The sequence below is a fragment of the Bombus pascuorum genome, chromosome 14 (genome assembly GCF_905332965.1).
Source record: "Bombus pascuorum chromosome 14, iyBomPasc1.1, whole genome shotgun sequence".
Taxonomy (NCBI): domain Eukaryota; kingdom Metazoa; phylum Arthropoda; class Insecta; order Hymenoptera; family Apidae; genus Bombus; species Bombus pascuorum.
In genome coordinates this window covers 1321842-1340777 of record NC_083501.1, presented here as the reverse complement: position 1 = coordinate 1340777, position 18936 = coordinate 1321842, and the positions used below count along the sequence as shown (strand labels likewise).

General features: G+C 41.4%; 1 protein-coding gene across 1 annotated transcript in view; it reads left to right on the top strand.

The window, feature by feature from the left end:
* The window catches only part of LOC132914176 (G1/S-specific cyclin-D2), a 143742-nt gene extending 124824 nt beyond the window's left edge, over positions 1-18918 (top strand). Inside the window, exons 6-8 of the mRNA XM_060973045.1 lie at positions 3525-3687; positions 10922-11067; positions 12216-18918. Coding sequence (XP_060829028.1) covers positions 3525-3687; positions 10922-11067; positions 12216-12428 — 522 coding nt within the window. The 3' untranslated portion in view covers positions 12429-18918. The remainder of the gene's footprint in view (positions 1-3524; positions 3688-10921; positions 11068-12215) is intronic.
* The last annotated feature ends 18 nt before the right edge of the window (positions 18919-18936 follow it).

Genomic DNA, 18936 nt, shown 5'->3' with positions numbered 1-18936 from the left:
GTCGTCGTCGTCGTTACGCCGCGCCGTGGCTCTCACCGAGATCATCGACGATCGAGAAAACGCAACCGACGAGTTGCTTTATAAATAGTAAAACGTGGTATCCCTGAAGCGGATCGTTGGCCTCCCGCGGAATCGTTACGTTTACGCTCGCGTACGCATCGTACCGTGGCGTGCGTAGCCGCGGCGCATCGCGTCGTTGCACCGTCACGCATTCCGTGACACACCACTGCTGTATGTACTTAGGCGACCATCCACGAGATATTACGGAGCGTACCCTCTTTCTTCTGCGATTCCCGATCACCGCGAAAGCGACCGCCGCCGCGCCGTGGGGCTGGCCAGTCACTCCGTATGGAAGGGCAACTTCTTTTTTTGAAAGAGTATGGCGTAGTAGAACCTACGCTGTTCAGGTTTCTGCCATGTGAGCGTTGTACTACTCGAGCGAGTTGATACAGGAAGGTTTCGGTGCGCGCGTACGCCTTGTATTATTCGAACGTTTCGTCGTTAGGACGTTCTATCGCACGGTATATCGCGATACGAATGGTTCGATCGATACGCGTATCTGTACGATGAGCGAATTTATGAAAATAAGTCGTTCGTTTTTTTGGGAATCGAATATTAGTCGCGTACTGCTTGCGCAATTGTCGCAACACATCGTCGTTTTCGTCTAACCAAACAGACGAAAATGAAACTATTCATTGGGGAATCGGAGAACGATCGAGTTACATAGAAAATTTAAGGCGTTATTCTCTGATAATTCTAAATTCTATTGAACGAAAGAAACTTCCTGTACCATCGTTTGAATCATTTTCGTCGCGTCGCGTGGAGGAGTCGTCGACTGCCTGCACGGTAGGTGCAGCTATCGACTCCGACGCTACTTGAGAATCGCGGCTGGCTGCCGCGTAAAAATCACGCCTATACCACTGCGCGCCGCCGTCTTTGTTTCATTCACTGGCACTGCGTGTCGCGTTACGAGCATATACGCACGCACTCGAGTATAAAGCTTCGCCTTCTCGCGTATAAGAGGTCGATCGAAGAGGTGAAACGAGTTAGGAGACGATAAGCTTCCGTAAAATAAACCAGAAAGATCCGAGAAATCCTTGGAAGACCAAAGAAGCTCTGATAATTAACCCGTTAACTCGTGCCGATTGCCGATATTATTTTCCACGCACAAAATATGTAAAGTGATTTCTGGTTTCAAACGTTCCTTAATTCTTAACTAGCTGACGTTGTTTCCATTTTCCTAAAGTTTTAATTTCACACCCGAGGAAAAGTATGCGGCTAAGAAGTAGCTCAGCCAACAGACTAAAAAAGTCACTTTCTTCCGTTTCGTACGTGTACCACCAGTATATCTGCGGCTGTTCCATTGAAAAATACAATTCGATGGTTCTCCGTCGAATTTCGTTTCGAATGATCGATTTGACGTAGTTAGAAAGCGGTCGATTTAAAAACTCGATCAATTTAAGATTTAGAAATTTAGACTCTGATTAATAGATCGACGAATCGCCGTATGGAAAAAGTAACGAACGAGGAAGTGGATTAGTTAAAAAAAAATTCGTTTCTCTCGATTCTTCGAAGTACGTGCTCCGCGATGCTCTAGAATCGGAAGGAACGGTCGGTCACAGCGATCGACGTTCCAACCTTCGCCACTTCCTCTTCCATAGCTTTCCTAATATCGATCAAAGATATTTGTGACCATCGAACAGGGACATCGTTAACAGAAGGATGCTAACGACGATTCATTAAGAAACGTGGTACCACGAGGCCACCGCGCTTTATTTGGTGAACGTACGAAAGCCATACGGCGTGGCACGGACACGTCATGTCGCGCCGTTTCGTAAGAGACTTTCAGAACCTTGAGTAGTAGCGTATATACCCACCGAATTCAATGGACTTTTAATCAAGCCGAAGGACGCGTAGTACTCCACGTAGTATAGCCGCCGTGTAATTTCACGGTCGAGAGAAAACGAGGGTACTACGACGTACTCGAGCGAGCAGCTCATCCGCGAGAACGGAAAGGAAACAGAGAGCGGTACGTGTACACTGTGCACGGTTACTACGATCCGGACGACGATACACGCGCGGCCAGCAACTAACGCGTGTACCCGTTTGCATGCAAACTTAAATCGGCCATTCGTGGATAACTGGCAATATTCAATGCGCGTAATATCTTTTAATTCGCGGTTCTCAACATTTTATATAACAGAGACATTTTGTTTAATCCTTATGGCTGTTTGTAATTAATTTTTCTAATTTTTTTTTTTTTTTGTTAGAAGAAGAGGAATTTTTAATGTTCGAGTTTGTTTGAAATTTGGAATGTTAATAGCGTATACAGTGATTTACGAAGGTATTTGAACAGTCAGTTGGCTGGATAAGATTCATAGCGATGCGAGTGAGTTCGCTGCGCGTTTATTATTGCAAGGATATTATTATGTTCTTCGTGTCGTGAAAACGTATCGCGTATAATATCGCCTATTTAATCATTCTTGCGAGTTCAGATTATCCTAATCAATACATAACAGAATACAACGCGTAAAGCCATCGTGCGGGATCTTCCATGGAAGAATTTATCTCTAATACGTCTATAATTATTTTAAAAGTTGAAGTATTAGAACTTGACGTTAAGTTTAAGAAGAAATTCTCGCGTAATAGCACGTTCGAACGACTTTAATGTTCGTCTCGATTACGTTTCGACATAACGGATCTCGCGATAGCGTACTTGATACTCGCGAAACGTTCGAGACGGCTACTGATATTAGAAACGCTCGATATGCAAATTGGCAAGTGTAAGAATAAACACGGAAAGCGAAGGATGCCCGGTGTTATCGAACGTGCAGTACGAAGGGTGTCCGATGTATCGACGATGTTCAGCGTGTAACGTAAAGGATATTCACCGCATTAAACGCGTAACACGTGGAATTCCTCGTATTCTCATCACGCGTTGCGTGAAGTATCTTAATACGTGATACGAAATATCTAAAAGTAATTTTAAACGGCAAACTGCCCTCTAAAATTCGATCTTGCATCTTACGTTCAAATTACTCCATGCATATTCGACTTGTAAAATATGAAACTGGTACCATGATTTGTAAGGAAATTCCTAATTTCTTCTCATATCAGCGAACATCCAAAACATCGTCCAGAATAATTCCTTCTTCTATGACCGAATGTTGGAAACCTCGTCCAGAATAACGTCCAATTGATTCTCTTCGCAAAAGCGTCTGCCAGTGAATAATATTAAATCCATGGTACACACACGAACCAACAATCTATTTACAGAACGTCAAAAATCCCGAACAAAAAGCTATCTATCCAATCTCCAATGCAGCTTAGAGAGTCATCGTCTTATCTGTTCTCACGCATCGCCGTATTACACCCACCGACTACCCACGTCTAACCCCTTCAAACCTATTCCCCGAAGTAGAAAATTCCTTAGAAAAAAAAACTTCCGCCAACGTAACGCTAATGTAACGAGATTGGATGATGCGATCGTCTAAACCGCGTTCTCGTCTGGATGATTGTTGCAGAGGTGGGAGCAGTTGGTCGTCTCGAAGCTGAAATGGGAATTGTCCGCCGTAACACCCGGGGACTTCCTGATGCACATCCTGAGCAGACTGCCGGTGCCACGAACCTGGGACCCGGTGATGGTCAGGAGGCACGCGCAGACCTTCATCGCCCTCAGCGCCAGAGGTGAGAAACGATCAGGATTACCGACCTCTGCATATGTATTTATGTGTGTGGGATGAGCGTGCATGGCGAATGCGTGCCCGCTGTACCGTGGAAAATTCGAAGGAACAAAGGTAAATGACGAATGATGATTTTTAACTCTGGCAACGTGTAACCCCGTTCACGGGGGAAAATTCGAATTCAGGCTTGTAGGAGGATCGAGTGGATCTTCGTGCGTTTGCCTGCGGTTGTTCTCAGATTTCTGGCTTTCGGAATTATTTCATTTACGCACTTTCCATCCGGAAATCTTCCCTTTAGGAATTTTTCCAAAGGATGAGAAGAGTAACGACGAAAGTTATATTTAGATGTTGAAGACGTTAAAGTTGGTTCAACCCTTTCGCTACCGCCGTCTATGGAAATTGTCGCACATGTTCACAAGCCAAGTTTCAAACGTTCGAAATTTTAAATATAGTATGACATATATTTTTAAATATTACGTAATAGTAAAACATGCTAAGCGGACGATCCAAGCGGCTTCTAGAACGCGTCACACACGTACTTATAACGCTGGACAGTGACACTAGATCGTTTCTTACTGCCAACTACTCGTCACGCATATACAGTAGACCGGCGTATAGCGCGGTTGATACGTTACGCGCTGTATAAATTCGCGTTGTAGGAATTTGCGTTGTAGGAAGTCGCGTTATGCGGGAGTCTACTGTATAAGTGACGTATCGTATCGTTTCCTGTTGCACGCACCATTTACGTTTACAGTTTCGATCGAACGATCTGTAATCGTAATGCGTCGTAAGACCAGCGATGATTCGTCGTTGTTTATAGCATAGTACCTCGAACGAGAACAAATAAGATATATCCTAAAGAAAATTAAAACACGATACGTCGCATATGTGTGACGCGTACTAACGAAAGAGTAAAAATTTTCCTGGTAACCAACATGCGTCGCCAGTGACTCACGCCTCTTTAAAAATGTTAATTAAAATCCATGTTTATTTTGTCTATCTGTTTGAAATACGCTTAATTACTTCTTGTCTGTTTTTTACAACCGTCTCTTATTTTCTGTGGAGATAACAGAAGTAAAATGTACGTATAAAGTGTCTTCAATGTTTCTGAACAATGCGCGTGTTGCGCGAACGGATACTATTTTAAATATAACAAGGTTGACTACTTCTTGCTACTTGGGTTAACAGATTTCGCATTAAGAAGCGCATGAGAAATTAATAACTTGGAATAAGTTATTACTATTTATGGGTCAAGAACACGATCGGAAGTTGGAACTTCAATCGTTAAAACGACGTTGCAAAACGAAACCTTACGCGGCAAATTGTATCGAATCTAAGTCTTCTTTATTCGTGATATCACAGTGTTTTTACGTTTAAATTCGAGATACGATCTACGTAGAAAAACGTTGGTAAAAATTGTAAATTTTTCATACGTAACTGCGCCAGATATCGAGCTCTACAAAGACAAAATTATAGTTCGTTCTACTTTCCCGATTCCGTAAAATTGGTGCAACGATATTTCAAGTTGTCTAGCGCCAGATACCTATTTCCCATAATATTCTAATTGCTGCAAACTGGTTAATGATAATTAACGAAACCGATAAATTCTTGCACAACAGTCATATTCTACGTCATCTATGAATATAGAACGAAGCAAACGTTATCTGCGTGTCGTTTTTTATCGCGACTGCTTATCAAATATTCGAATATTTTAAAAGTACGATAATATTAACGCCGGTTCAACTTTTTCTTTCATTTTTCTCCTCTTTTCTCTATAGTAAGCGATTTAATTTGATGTTCACGCATTTTAAACGCAGCAACATCGTGGCGGAAGTGTATAGTACGAGCCGCTAGTATTCGTTCGTTAAAACAGACCATTATCATTTTAATTAAGCGTTGATTGCGATTCTTTTCTCACCCTATCTATAGGCGAAAGTATAACTTTATAACGTTGCTATGTATACTTCGTATCGCGAGATTTCTCAATTTCGTTTTATTTATTCGAACGTTCAATTTTATCGCTGTCCGCCTAGTAATAATAAAAATAATATGGGAAAGAAAAAGCACGACGATATCCGCGGAATTGACCGGGCAGACGGCGTTTAGGCGTTTATTAGAAATTATAATCGCCTGGCGATATTCTTTAAAATGCAATTTTTACGCGCGGACCTTCATTGTTAGCCTCGTTAGAACCGTGCCATGGCATCATAAACAATCGGGAACGTGCATCGTTAACTCACGCGTTAATGAATATGCCGGTGCATGGTGAATAATGCACCCGGCGGAAACCATCACGTAACTACTTTGAGTCGATTCTATGCGTTCCATTTTTTTCTTCCTCTCATTCTCTTCTTCTTTCTTTCTGCTTCTTTAATTTCTTTTCCTTGCGTTTCGTTTTAATGGATTATCGCCGAGAGTACAATTACGGATAGAAGGTAGAATGGACATAGAGACGACGTAACGAACGTATAAGGGTGATTCCTGTCTTATACGTTTTATTTTCTTTAATCGTCGATTCGACGAACCTCTCGACGTTACGGCTAACCGAAATAATAACCGTTGTTAGGTTTTTGTATCTACGATAGAAGATCGGATTTAATTTATAAAATTAAATAGCAATTTGTTTCGTTTAGAAAATACAGCAAGCGCGCTATAAACTTTTGCGTATTATACGCGCTCGGTAGAATTTTGGAATCTTACATTTCGCAAAAATTGCGTAAACTTCCGAAATCTAGGGATTAGTACAGCGTAACACGTTGGATATTTAATCTTAATTAACTCTTCCGTGTTATTTTTGCTGCTTGAGAAATGACTTCTACCTTCGTGATTACGAGCGTAGCGAGATAAATGAAGGAGGGAGCGAAATTGATTTTTTTTTCTCATTAATTCGCAGGAAATTTTTAACGCGTTACGTGTCTTAACGAAGGTGTTGTTCGTTTATTTCGCATTTTGCGAGAGACATTTTTCCATAGCAAGTACAAATAGTAGGAGAAAATTAAGAATGGAGGAGAGCCTTTGGAGAAAATTCGAAATAACGAGCTACACGATCGTAAAACAGTCCTCCTCGCCACTAAATTTTTGCTTCGTCTTCTTATCGTCGTTAATCATAAGCAGAACCTTGCAAATATATATAAATAACGATGCATTGTACAATCTCGACACATTTATCGCCATCGCGTTGAACAACGATGAACGAAGCGTAGACGGAATAGTCGTGCGATGATCGTCACTGACCACATGGGTTTGTTAACAGCCAATAGAATAAATTACGTAGCAGCAAGTGATACAACCTTCGATTTGAGAAAACCGTGGATAAAAACCTTCCATCGAATCATCCTATCTGTATCGAGACTATTTATATAAAACGGGATCTTATCTTCGAAGACAGAAAAATATGTTTGTACGAAACTAGAGTAATTTGCAAAAAATTCCGCGAAATGCTATTAATTATACAAATCAGTTATACAAAAGTAGAAAGTAGAGACGATCGACGTCCGCGAAGTACAGAGCTGTTGAAACGACGATCGCTCGAGTCTCGCTGGAAAATCAAGAAATCGAAAGAAACGAAAGAGCGAGCGAGAAAGAGAGGAAGAGTGGGAACCGAGAGAAACAAAAGCAATAAAAATGCGAAGAAGAAGAAGAAGACGACGACGAAGAAGAAGAAGAGGAAGAAGGGGGCGTCGAACACGACGAGATCGCAAGACACGTTTAAATCCCCTTCTGGACGCTGCCAGTCGGTTGTTATTACAAGCGGGGATGGCAAAAAGCAAGGACCATCGTCCTTCGTCGTCTGGCCGGCTCTGGTGGTCCCTGTTGAAGAAAGAGAAAAGACTAGAAGCGGCCCGGGAGACGATGATTGTTTCTCACGAGCCAAACTAGGTAGCTCGCCGAGCTCGGTTCGAGTCGGTTGACCCTCTTTTTCACCGACGAAAAGAGAAGCAAACGGCGGCGCCACGAATTCCAGCCGCTTCCTTGAATCGCGGAAGGTCCGTGAACCTGCTCGCCTTTTTCGATTCCACGCCCCTGCAACGCGCTCCAACTAATTGTTTTCGTCATCGACATCGATGCAATTCGCGCCAACGCTTCTTTATTCTCTCTTTTTTTTTTTTTATTTTTCATCGATGTTGGATTCGTGTTCGGTTGACACGCGTATGGATCTTCCACGAGCTAAAACGACGACACTCGATCCGCTCGCTTCAACGTGGAAGTGAAACGATACGTCGTTGCTCCACGTACGTACGATATCACAAAGAGACGACGCATGTTCGAATATTAGCGCGCTAGATCCGTCGATTTCACGCTGCGCGATGTATCGCAGGCCCTGGTGAGAACTATAAAGATGTCGGATAAAAAACTAGAGAGATTTTAATTTAGTCGTGTTTTCAGAAGCGAAGAAAAGAAAAGAAGACGTGGAAGTAGAGTGAAAAGAAAGGTAGGAGAGGACGTTAAAAAGGAGAGGAGCCGAAAATGAATATGAGAATAGGGAGGCGAAGAAAAGGAAGAGGGAGGAAGACCATCGAGGAAACACAGGCAAGAACAAAATGCCGCTAGAATGAGAAGGAGTCCCGAAGGAAAGGTGGAACGAAGTAGGCATCCGAAAGAGAACAACGGCGAGAGAGCGAGGCAAGGTAAGACGAAGTACGCGACCAAGTTCTAGAAAGACCTATGGACAGAATCGTACCGAAACCTTGAAACGAAGGTAGAAGACTCGGAGAACATCGAATTACGCGAACGAACTCGAGAGCCACGTAAAAACAGTGGTGGAGCGAGAGAAAAGGAAGAAAATCAAATCTGGAAAAGTTGCGGAGAAACGTCTTCCTGGGATGAAAAATGGAAGAAGCTGCGTGTATGCGAATAGGGTGTACAAGGAAATAAAAGATTCGGATAACGTTGCACAGGACTACGAGGATGCTACGCGGAGATAAGAAGGGAAAGAGAGAAGAGCAAAGCCCGAAAGAGACGAAAGAATCGAGATTCTTAAAAAAAAGGAGAAATCCGTTGCAGAAGTACGATCGGAGTATGACGAAAAAGAAAAGAGAATTGAAATGGATGGAGCGGGGGTGGTCTTGATGGAGGAATGCCGTTCTCCAATAGTAATTCGCCATCCCCGAGGACAACAGAACGCACCTGCACCAGCTTTATAACTCTCTTTCTTCTTCCTCTTCTCTTTCGCGGCTCTGCAAATTTAAGAGCGGCTTCGCGGAATTCCATTCTTAATGGCTTTATTACGGCGTGTGCGTGCGCGCACACACGCTCCCCGTTGAATTTCAGCTTGTCCATCGGACATTTCGGTTGTCCAGGAACCTGTTCCCATCTTTCCATGAATGAATAGCGCTCGCGTTTGAGAAAAATCCACACAAAACGCGCGCCGGACTATATATTACCGGCATAAAAGGATGAATACGATCGCGTCAATGATTGTCACGTTTATTGTCGATCTCGAGGCCCGCTTTACGAATAGTTTGCTCGTCGTCCATGCCGCTTCGTTGCCGCGTCTAATCGTCAAGCTCGTTTCGTCAAACCGATCGATTTAACGACACGGCCAGTCGATGATCCCTCTTTACCTCTTCGACATCGTATCTACCGTATAAGATGTACGACCAAGTTTCTTCGAGTTTTATTCGTCGCGTGAATACGACGCACTTGGACTCCTCCGCCTTTTCGTACGTCGAGCGTACGTTGCTTCAAGGTGTACTGTGTTCAGCGCGAATATCGGGACAGTACGTGAAATTTCTACCCTTGTGTCACCGGTATCAAATACTTTTCGTAATCCTAACAAAATATCTGCGTTGATAAAAGTATCTCCCGGTAATTTGATGTAAAAAAACAGATTAGAAGAGGAACAACAACCTATTGCGCCAACAAAGGCATTAGAAGGTCCGGGATGGCAGTTTTTCGGCCAGATGGATGTACCGTTAGGAGATCACCGGCACCGAATTCGTACCTAAACCTAACGAAGACAAAAGACCCCGTAGCCTATTCCCTGGCAATTATTTGTCATGGCCAGTGGCCCGGTTTCAAAGTTACTGGCGATAGCGTGGAGGTTAGCGCGGCTTGCCAAGCTGGCGAAAGCTTTCACGATGGAACTCGGCCGTGTTAAAAAGCGCGAGCGAAGGCGAGAAATAAAGAGAGAGTCGTAGGTTGCGTTCTGGTGTTTGCCGAGTCGGTAACCTTTGGGCTTGGCACCACCAAGGCCGGACTTTTCAACGTCGTAAATCTTGTTTCGAATACCCTTTTCCTGGGACGTGTCTACCTGCGGTTCTATTAGCAGATTTTTTATTAGCAGAACGTGGAACGAAACGTTACACGGGATTCTAGGATTCGTTTTCATGGCCGCTTCTGTTAACGCGCTTCGGCCACGAGATAGGATCGAACGTTGGACTAATCCTATCCTTTTCTTTCCCTTTTTCTTTTTTTGGAAATAATGGTAACGTGTCTTTGTCTTTTTCTAGTTGTGTTTTCGATGTTTCGAAAGAAGGTTCCTCGCCGGTTCGTCGAGAATCGGCTACTTCGTATGCTGTTCGTGTTACTTGGAATGGCTGAGAAGATGTGTGTTTGGAATTTAAGGAGCGATGTAAGGGAGTTTTATGTGCACGGTGGATGTTATGCAGGTGGATGTGGATGCAATGGGAATAAGGTTAATGCACGTGAGTGAGTGTCGAGAAACTTACTGTTTACACTTGACGATGTGCAATCGGATTTTTTTATTCTAATTCTTTCGCCGAAACACCTTAAGGGAGTAGTCGCGGTTGCTCTCCAAAGTATTCCAACGCTTGTACGATCCTTCTACGATCGTATTACGCGGAACGTTTTAAAATTTCGTTGGCGTTGTACCGAAACGCTCGACATCCATTAGTAGCTGTTACTTATTTTTTTTTAATTTTATTTTGGTTTTTTACAATTTGTCCTTATGGACATTTGGTAAAGTGTTATATCCTATTGTTGAAAAAAAAAATAAAATAAAAATAAATATAGCATGTGGGTGGCTACCCCCAGCGGGGTGCCAGCTTCGTTTTTTCAAAGTTATATCTTTTATGATTTGTTACTTATGTTCGATAATTATAAGAAGGCCTGCGAAAGTATTTGAACGTTTACAGGATACGTTATACACGGAACGTTTTCGATCTTTCGTTAGCGCCATACCGAAACTGAAACTCAGTAAATATCATTTTTAATAATTATAAGAAAGATATTGATAATTTTGACGATAAGTTGGATAATGGACATGTTTTTTGCAGAATACAAATTCTCCATGTATACGCCGAGCATGATCGCGGCGGCGAGCGTCGCAGCGGCCCTCCACGGTCTCGATTGGACAGGGAAAAGCGGTTACGGGCTGGCCGGCCTCCTCGACGAGCTAACTCGCATCACGGCTATCGAACAGGTTTGTCTTCGTGTTGATATTATTTCGCGACGCTCGAGAGAAACCTCGGATAGCACTGTCAACGAGTAGATATAATCGCAACTTGATTTGCACCCGGTTTATCCGAAATGTCGGAAATAAACGTTGCGTGACAGCTTCTGTGCGTCTGCTTCTGCCTGAGATTTATCAGATATTTTTAATTAACAAAGTTCGATCGCAAACAGATCCATCGAGATAGCAGAATAAGGTGATTTTGTCGGATTCAACCTACTCGGATTTAAGGAAAACGTTTAAATAAAAAAAAAAAAGGAAAATTAAATTTAAAAACAAAGATCTCGAACGTTGCAAACGGTATTCGTTCTCGTTAACATATGGAGCACGCATCGATGAAGTTTCGCGTATGGATAAACGTCGAAATTATTGGAAATTTCATCTTTCATCAAGCTGCGTTGTAAATGTAAAAGACAAAGGTTTAAAAAACCACGTAGAGAGATTCGTTTTCACTTTGGTTCGAATCTGGACGGTTGGAGATTATGAATGAACAGAGGGGCAGGTGGCCAACATAGTTCTTGGTATACGTTCCTTCCTGCTTCTAAACACATGTGGTCGTCGAAAATATTGCGCTTACAGGACGTAGACCCCATGCCGAGCCATTCACGCGTGCACTTTATTTGCACTCGGCGCATTATGAATGTATAGTCTGCGCGTGTTTCGAATCGTCTTTTCCCTTTCCCGTCACGCTGTGACTTTTTTTCCCCGTAAACATGTGCCCGACACCTGCTACACTCCGCTCATCAGCACGTTTTTGCGCGACGTCTTGGCTGGATTCGCGAACGATCTCTCAAACCGCTTCTTCGAACTTTCTCTTGTCGATCAAAATTACACGCTAGCTCGATTAATTAATCGAATTATCTTACGCGTTCCTGTTCCTTTGACCGTGCAACAGAGTTCCCTAACGATTCATAAATCGATCGTTTTCTTTCTAATTTCTTAGAAGAATCGTAACACTCTATAATCTATAATTATTATATTCCGCAAAATCTATCAATCTCGATTCGCCGGGTAACCTGGCCGACCCGCTTCGTTTCTCAGAATGTCCCTGATCGAAATATCAAAGCCGTATCTAAGAAGCCAATTGCAAGGCTGATCGATGTTTCCTCCTCTTGCAGGATTACCTGCAAGGTTGCCTGGAGCAAATCGAAGAGATGGTATCCGAAGCAGTGGGTGCCGACGGTACCGGCGGGAACGGCCATCAGGTGACCGGATCGTCTCTTTCGGGCACGTCGCAGAGGCCTCTGGGGGACGAGATAACCAGCCAGGAGAAGATCCTGGAACACGAGAAGGCGGGCACGCCGACCGATGTGAGGGACGTCCATTTTTGAGAGACGCCGCTGAGGGAAACTCTGGCCAGGGTGACTCTCTGCTGAGCCTAGAGGCCGAGGAGCAAGCGATGCCCAGCAGCGACGACGACAACGACAACGATGCCGAGGGACCCACGGCCACGAAGAGAGAATCAAGAGGGACGAGGCAAAGTTCGAGTTAAAGAACGCGCGACAAGATTCTTGAAACGGAAAGAGTATACAACACACAGGCACGTGCGAAAGAGACATAGATGTATAAAATACGTTGTGTTTGCTCGACCGAATCGTCGTTTGGTTTCCCTTCGTCACCACTGTGAACAGAATCATCTTCGATAAAAGAGAGACAGATCTCGAAACGTGTTCGATATTTTAGTGTTCTGTACGGATTCTGTAGATTCATCGCGAAGATTCGTAAACCCAAACGGGACATCGAGGGAACTAGGGACATTTTTTTTTTTCCTTTTTAAAGAACCACTTCCCTTCGAACGCATTTTCGATTATTCGCTGATCGTTGAGCGACTTGCGAGCGAAGAAGGACTATTTTTCGTGGGCTCGACCGCTGGAGAGAGCACGTGATCGATGGAAAAACACGAAACATAAAAGAGTTTTAGTCGATCTATCTAGATAAAGCTGTCGGATATTCGCTATAGTTTTTACTCGGAGATCGAGCAACGATCAATGCCGAGGCGTTGTCCCAAAACGAATCTTAATTCCGCGTGCAGAATTTATATATATATATAAAATATATATATATATGTATGCATGTGTGTGTGCGTGTGTGTGTATGTATGTGTGTATACATATATGCGTATGTATATGCAGAGGGCCGGATAGCGAGCGCGAGGGTCCAAGGTCTCGATGGGCCCCCTTTGTTATTTAGTTGTACGCGTTTTTATTCGCGAATATTCGTGTGCATCCGATCGTTCAAGGCATCGGAATTGGTTTTCTTCGCAATTCATTGACAGAGACTGCGTGTCGTCTCGTATCATGATCTAGAGTTTTCTGAGACTTTTTTCTTTTATTACTATAATACTTTTTTATTTTATTTTTTCTTTTGGGATAGAACGCCCTCTATTGGCGTTGCAGCAGGGAAAGTAGATCGATCGAAGATGCGGAACTTGAAAAAGTCTGAAATGTTTTTTATATTTCCGTTCGAGACAATGATTCGATAAGCCTTTTGAAAGTTAGATTTCTTTTCGCAGAAAGATGTTGGTTGGTGCAAGGAAACGAAACAAGAAAGACTAAATCGTTTGACGGTGGAACGTAAGTCGAACGTGTAACGTTCGAGCGTTGTTTATTTAAGTATCGAATGTTATACGAAATAGAAAGAATCCCGAGACACGACCATGTACTCCATTCTCGCTTCATTGTCTCTCCATCCCCCCCTCCCCGCCCGTAACATTCACGTAATTATCACGCAATGTTCTTTCTGCATACGATATTAAAACGTTCGAGAACTTTCACGATAATGTCAGCTTTCGATCGGACTCGCTTGACGTTAATTCGAAGCTGGAAAAGAGGAAAAGAAACCGATCCGCGAAAGATTAATAACAGATCGATGAGTATCGGAGAAAAAAGGAACAAAAGTATACTCTGCGTATAATTTAAAAGTCAACGGTTAAATCTTGTTAAAAGAAGAAAGAGATAAACGTATGGTTAAAAGAGGGACACTGAGATTACTCGAACGTAAGGAACAAAACGAATAAAAAGAATAAAACGTATGATTCTAGTAGCATCTTCGAGAGAGACGGAAAAGTAGCAAGAGATACGAAACGTTTCAACGATCATTTCGATAATGGTGGAAGGAGAGCAGAGACCAGAAGTAGAATTAGAAGAGAAGAGACCGGAAGGCGCGCCGTTGAGGGAAGGCTATGCAATACGCTTTGTGCATCTATTTCGCGATAGAATTGTACACTTAACTTTTAGTAGCCGGACGACGAACCTACCGCGCCAATTTCGTGCATCGTTTAGAAAATTAGAGAAAACCATTAAAGAAAGAGCAACAAAATGCGAACCGATTCTTTTCTACAGGGCTAGAGAGAAGAGAAGAGAAAAGCTAAAGAGGGGAGAGAAGAAATGCAGAAAACAAGGAGTAAAAAGTTGATATAGTCAAATCCAGTCATGTAGTGTTTTGTACATAGGTATACATACGAGAAAAGTTATATATATATATGTACACATTATATATACACGAGGTGTGTGCTTGCGCGCGAGTGAAGAGAGATAGTACGATAGAAGAAAAAGGAGGAGGAGTACGAAGAAAGAGAAAACGTTGATCGCGCGTGCGAGTTTATTACAGCGAGATGTCGAATGGAACAGGGAAGCGTTTTAGAGTAGTAGATAGAAAAAGGAAAATATAGTTCCCTTTTGTTTTTTTGTATTTACGTTTACAATAATTGTTAATCCAAATGTGTTTTCCTCCCGGGAGTTGCGGCACGACCCGTCGCTTATTCCACTCGGTTCCTAAGATCGGTTGTGCCACGCCCGCTGTGCATTTGTGAACGCTCGATGATGCGCGGTGTGTGGATGTGTGGGTTATACGTGCGTGTACATGCGTGTGTGTCAAATTTTTCGTAAGGGAAAAAAGAAAAAAAGAAATAAAAAAATGGGGAAGAAAAGCTTCAACGGCGTAACCAGAGGGTTTCGAAATTCCAAAAAAGATTTACAAATCACTTTTTACCGTTGAATATGCTCGTATGTGATTCAATTTCGGATTACATCTTTTTAGCTCTTTTTGATATACTAATATGTAAATACATATTATCATGCATATCATAAAGCTGATTTACGATGGCTTTCTGTAGCAATGTATCGTGTGTAACTATCATGCGCGATGCTATTCGATCTATTAAAGAAAACGTCGCAGGAATGACAAAATAGCGAATTAGTGTGGAATTTCTACTGTCTGTGCACCAGACAGGCTAAAATAATTTCTGCGAGAAAGCTGATCCTTGAGTTTCTTTTTTTCTTTTTAAAGAACTTGATAAAAGAACGACTTTGATGGTTAAACCGAGTCGGTCTAACTTTGCATGCTCGAAACCAGCACTCTGCATTTGGCTATTCTTCTCCCAAAACTGCGATTGTAAATATGTAGGAAAGCTATACGAGGCGTACTATTAAAAGTTAACACAGTAGTCCGTGTAAGATAGAGTGTCGAATAACGTGGCAGTGCGATAGAATCGAGGAAACGAAAGAGAAATTGGACGAGGAGTTTAAATACGAGTAGAACCGGACGTTTAAACGTTGTCTAATAATTGAACTATTTTGGTGCTGTGATTTTTATTCTGTGGGTTTGCCAGAAGTGCGTGGTACCGCTGAATATGAGATTTTATAGAAATTTCATTTATATATTATAGCGAATGTCTTTCGTGTTCGTTCGAGAAACTGGCATTTGGAAGAAAGATTCAAAGTACAAAATCAGAAGATGTAACACGTCTCGATTACTAATTAGGACGAGGTAGTCTAAATAAGAATTTGAATACTCGAAAACAATGAAATTTGATATCCGTATATTTTATAAAGTCATCGATTGTTATTCGAAATGCGTAAAATTCTTAAAATTAGAACGATTAAAGGGAAATTTTCGAATTTAGGTCTTTGTACATAAATCACCCCTTTCCAAATTTGTAACTCCAAACCACACACACGAAGAAAGAGAAAAAAAAAAGAACAAAAGAAAGAAAAAGAAATACCAAAAAGAAAGATTCTCATCGCACAGATCCACAGCACCAGAAGCGTCGAACCTCAACTACTATCGTTCATCCAACGTATTTAACGTTATTATACGCGTAAACTCCCTTTTAGAAGACAAAATATAAACGTTTAACCGACCTATCCTCGTTAATCTACGCTGTATGTACGTATAATTAGATCGCCAAGTAGTTGAAGCAGGATATTATCCGACGCAAAACCAAAACGATAAAAATAGAGAAATAATATAAATCCCAATCTCTAATGTCATGAAAATGAAAACAACTGAAACGACAGTAGTTGAGGCTAGCGTCCAATGTTCATCGAAAAAGAAACAAAAAAATAAAAAAAGGAAATAGTAAAAAGATAAATAATCCACGAACCCGTTAGTACTTAAAATGCGTCGAGTAGAATAAAGGAGAGAAAAAGAGGGGGAGACCGGAGTTCGAGGAACGCGAGTTCCTCTTCTTCCTTCGAACTTGAAAAATGAACGAAACGAATGTACGCTACGAAGAGAATTAAAAGAAGAACTCGCTAAGAAAAGAGGAGGACGGGAAGAGGTACGCGCGTTTCGTCCGCCCTCAATGAAAATCAATCTGCGCATTCCGACTAAGAAGTAAGAAAACGATAAACAAAAAGAAAAAAAAAAAAAGAAACAGATAACAGGAAAATGGCAGAAATAGCCCAGTGCCACAGAACGAAACCTAGTTAGTAACATACTCTTCAAGTAACCAAATCCTAGTACAACGTAGAGAGAGATCGAATAATATAAAAGAGAAAAAAGAAAGAAAAAGCAAATGATATGCAGTCTGGTGTACGCATGGCTGACCTTTTTCATACTTGTACTACTAGCGTACGATAATGCGTTCTCTGTGCACGCACCTATATATATACATGTATCTGTATATATATCGTATACTGTGTATCATATATATACAAATAAATGTATATACGTATATGTACATATATATTTGTATATTTTAAACACGTATCATTGTGTACCTTGGAAGAATGGGATCATTGTCGAGAGACGGGGGAGGGACGCATCGGAGCTACATCGGGCAATTGTAAACCGAAAATGACGGTGCCTTGATGAAGGGTCCCAGATTTTCTTGTACGTTCGATCGAAATTCGAGGTTCGAAGAGATTCTTCTTCAAAGTTTGCCTCTTTTTTCGCCAATCGTCCATTCGAAATTTACTATATTATATTAGCTAGAAGTTAAAGTTCTTCGAAGAAATTTATAAATTTCGAAGGAACTCCAAAGGAAAAATAAGAACGTTATTTTCTTTATATCCGTTTGTTAGAAACGTATAGAATCGTATTTAATTGTGGAATTTATTGTGATGGTTCTTTTATGAACCTTTATTTTATTAGTAGTATATTATTGGCTATATGCGTAGGATATGTTACATATGTTTACATAGTTGTCTTCTAATTTGTCTTTTATTTACTTTTTCGATTTGGGATCCGTAAAAATAATAATTCGCATCGATTTTAAACGATCTTTTGTGAAGAATCTTTCTGTTTCGTTTTAAAGGTCCCTGTATGTGTACGTGGCATTTACATTGATTTATTAAAGTTCTTATAATATCGAATTTATTTACATTAATTTTTCGAGATTCGTGTCTCTTGGTATTTTACCATTATATTCGTTTTTTTTTTTTTTTTTATATGAATCTGCATCGACATTTATTTGCTTCGTTTACACAATATTCTTCGTTATTTTGTTACATAATAACACTGTGTATCGTGTAATTACGAATGGACGAATCCTAAAAAAAAAAAAAAAGGCAAATAATTAACAGTATAGATGTAAGCATGTATAAAAATACATAGTAAAATAACTTCATAAAAGCGAAGAAGAAAAACCGAAATGACGATAAAGTAGTTGCACTTGTCATAAAATAGAACTGTTTGGAGATCTGTGATCCTAGGTTGCGAGCCTGTTCCTAAATCGCGTCTCGTTCCAGTCGAACAACCCCGTTATTCCGCCCCTGTTTTAGCTTAGTAAGAACACGACGAGCTTGCGACACTCTTTTCCTTCTTTGATGTCACCGAACGAAAAATAATCTAGCGCCACAGAAATTCTTTAATTTTTTTCCTTTTTCCACGAATAATCGTGGAACACGCGAGAATCCGATTATGTTCTTTTCTTTTTTTCCTTCGTTCGATGCGAGTACGGAGTTTCGCTTCATTCAACGTCACGTGATTACGCTTCCTCTCAGCAATCCTAATCTTAGCCACGCTCCGCGAATATCAATAGACACATTTTAAACTCGTACCAAGAAGAAATTGAAGCTCAATTTTCCTCTGTAACGAGAATTCACTGCCAGATTCGACGGACGAAAATAAGTGCACGCGCTCAATGACGAACTCGCATCGATCGCTATACGTACTATTACATATGTTGTTTTCTCATTTCGTAGATTTCGTCAGTTGTTTTTCCCGATTTTTTCGTTCGCAGTAAAGCAACGCAATAGACAGACATACCACTGATATACCTCAGACACCGCATACACCGCTCGAAACAGCATGTGTAGCTTTTTTTTTTTTTTTTAAATCTCACTCACGGCGAAAGAGTGTGCAGAAGAATGAAAACAAAGAGTTATGAAAAATCAATACGAATGTAACAATCACACTTATGCGTTACTTTTTAAACCTAGCACGTAAAAATATGATTTTTAATCGATAGGTGCGCGATTGGTTGTACCAGGCGAAAGTGAAAGCTTCGGTACAACAAACTTTGTACATATCCCACAGTGCGTAGTGTGACGCACACTCGAATGGAAAATAAAGTATTAATATTTTATACAGTCGTAAGACGTGTCTTATTTATTT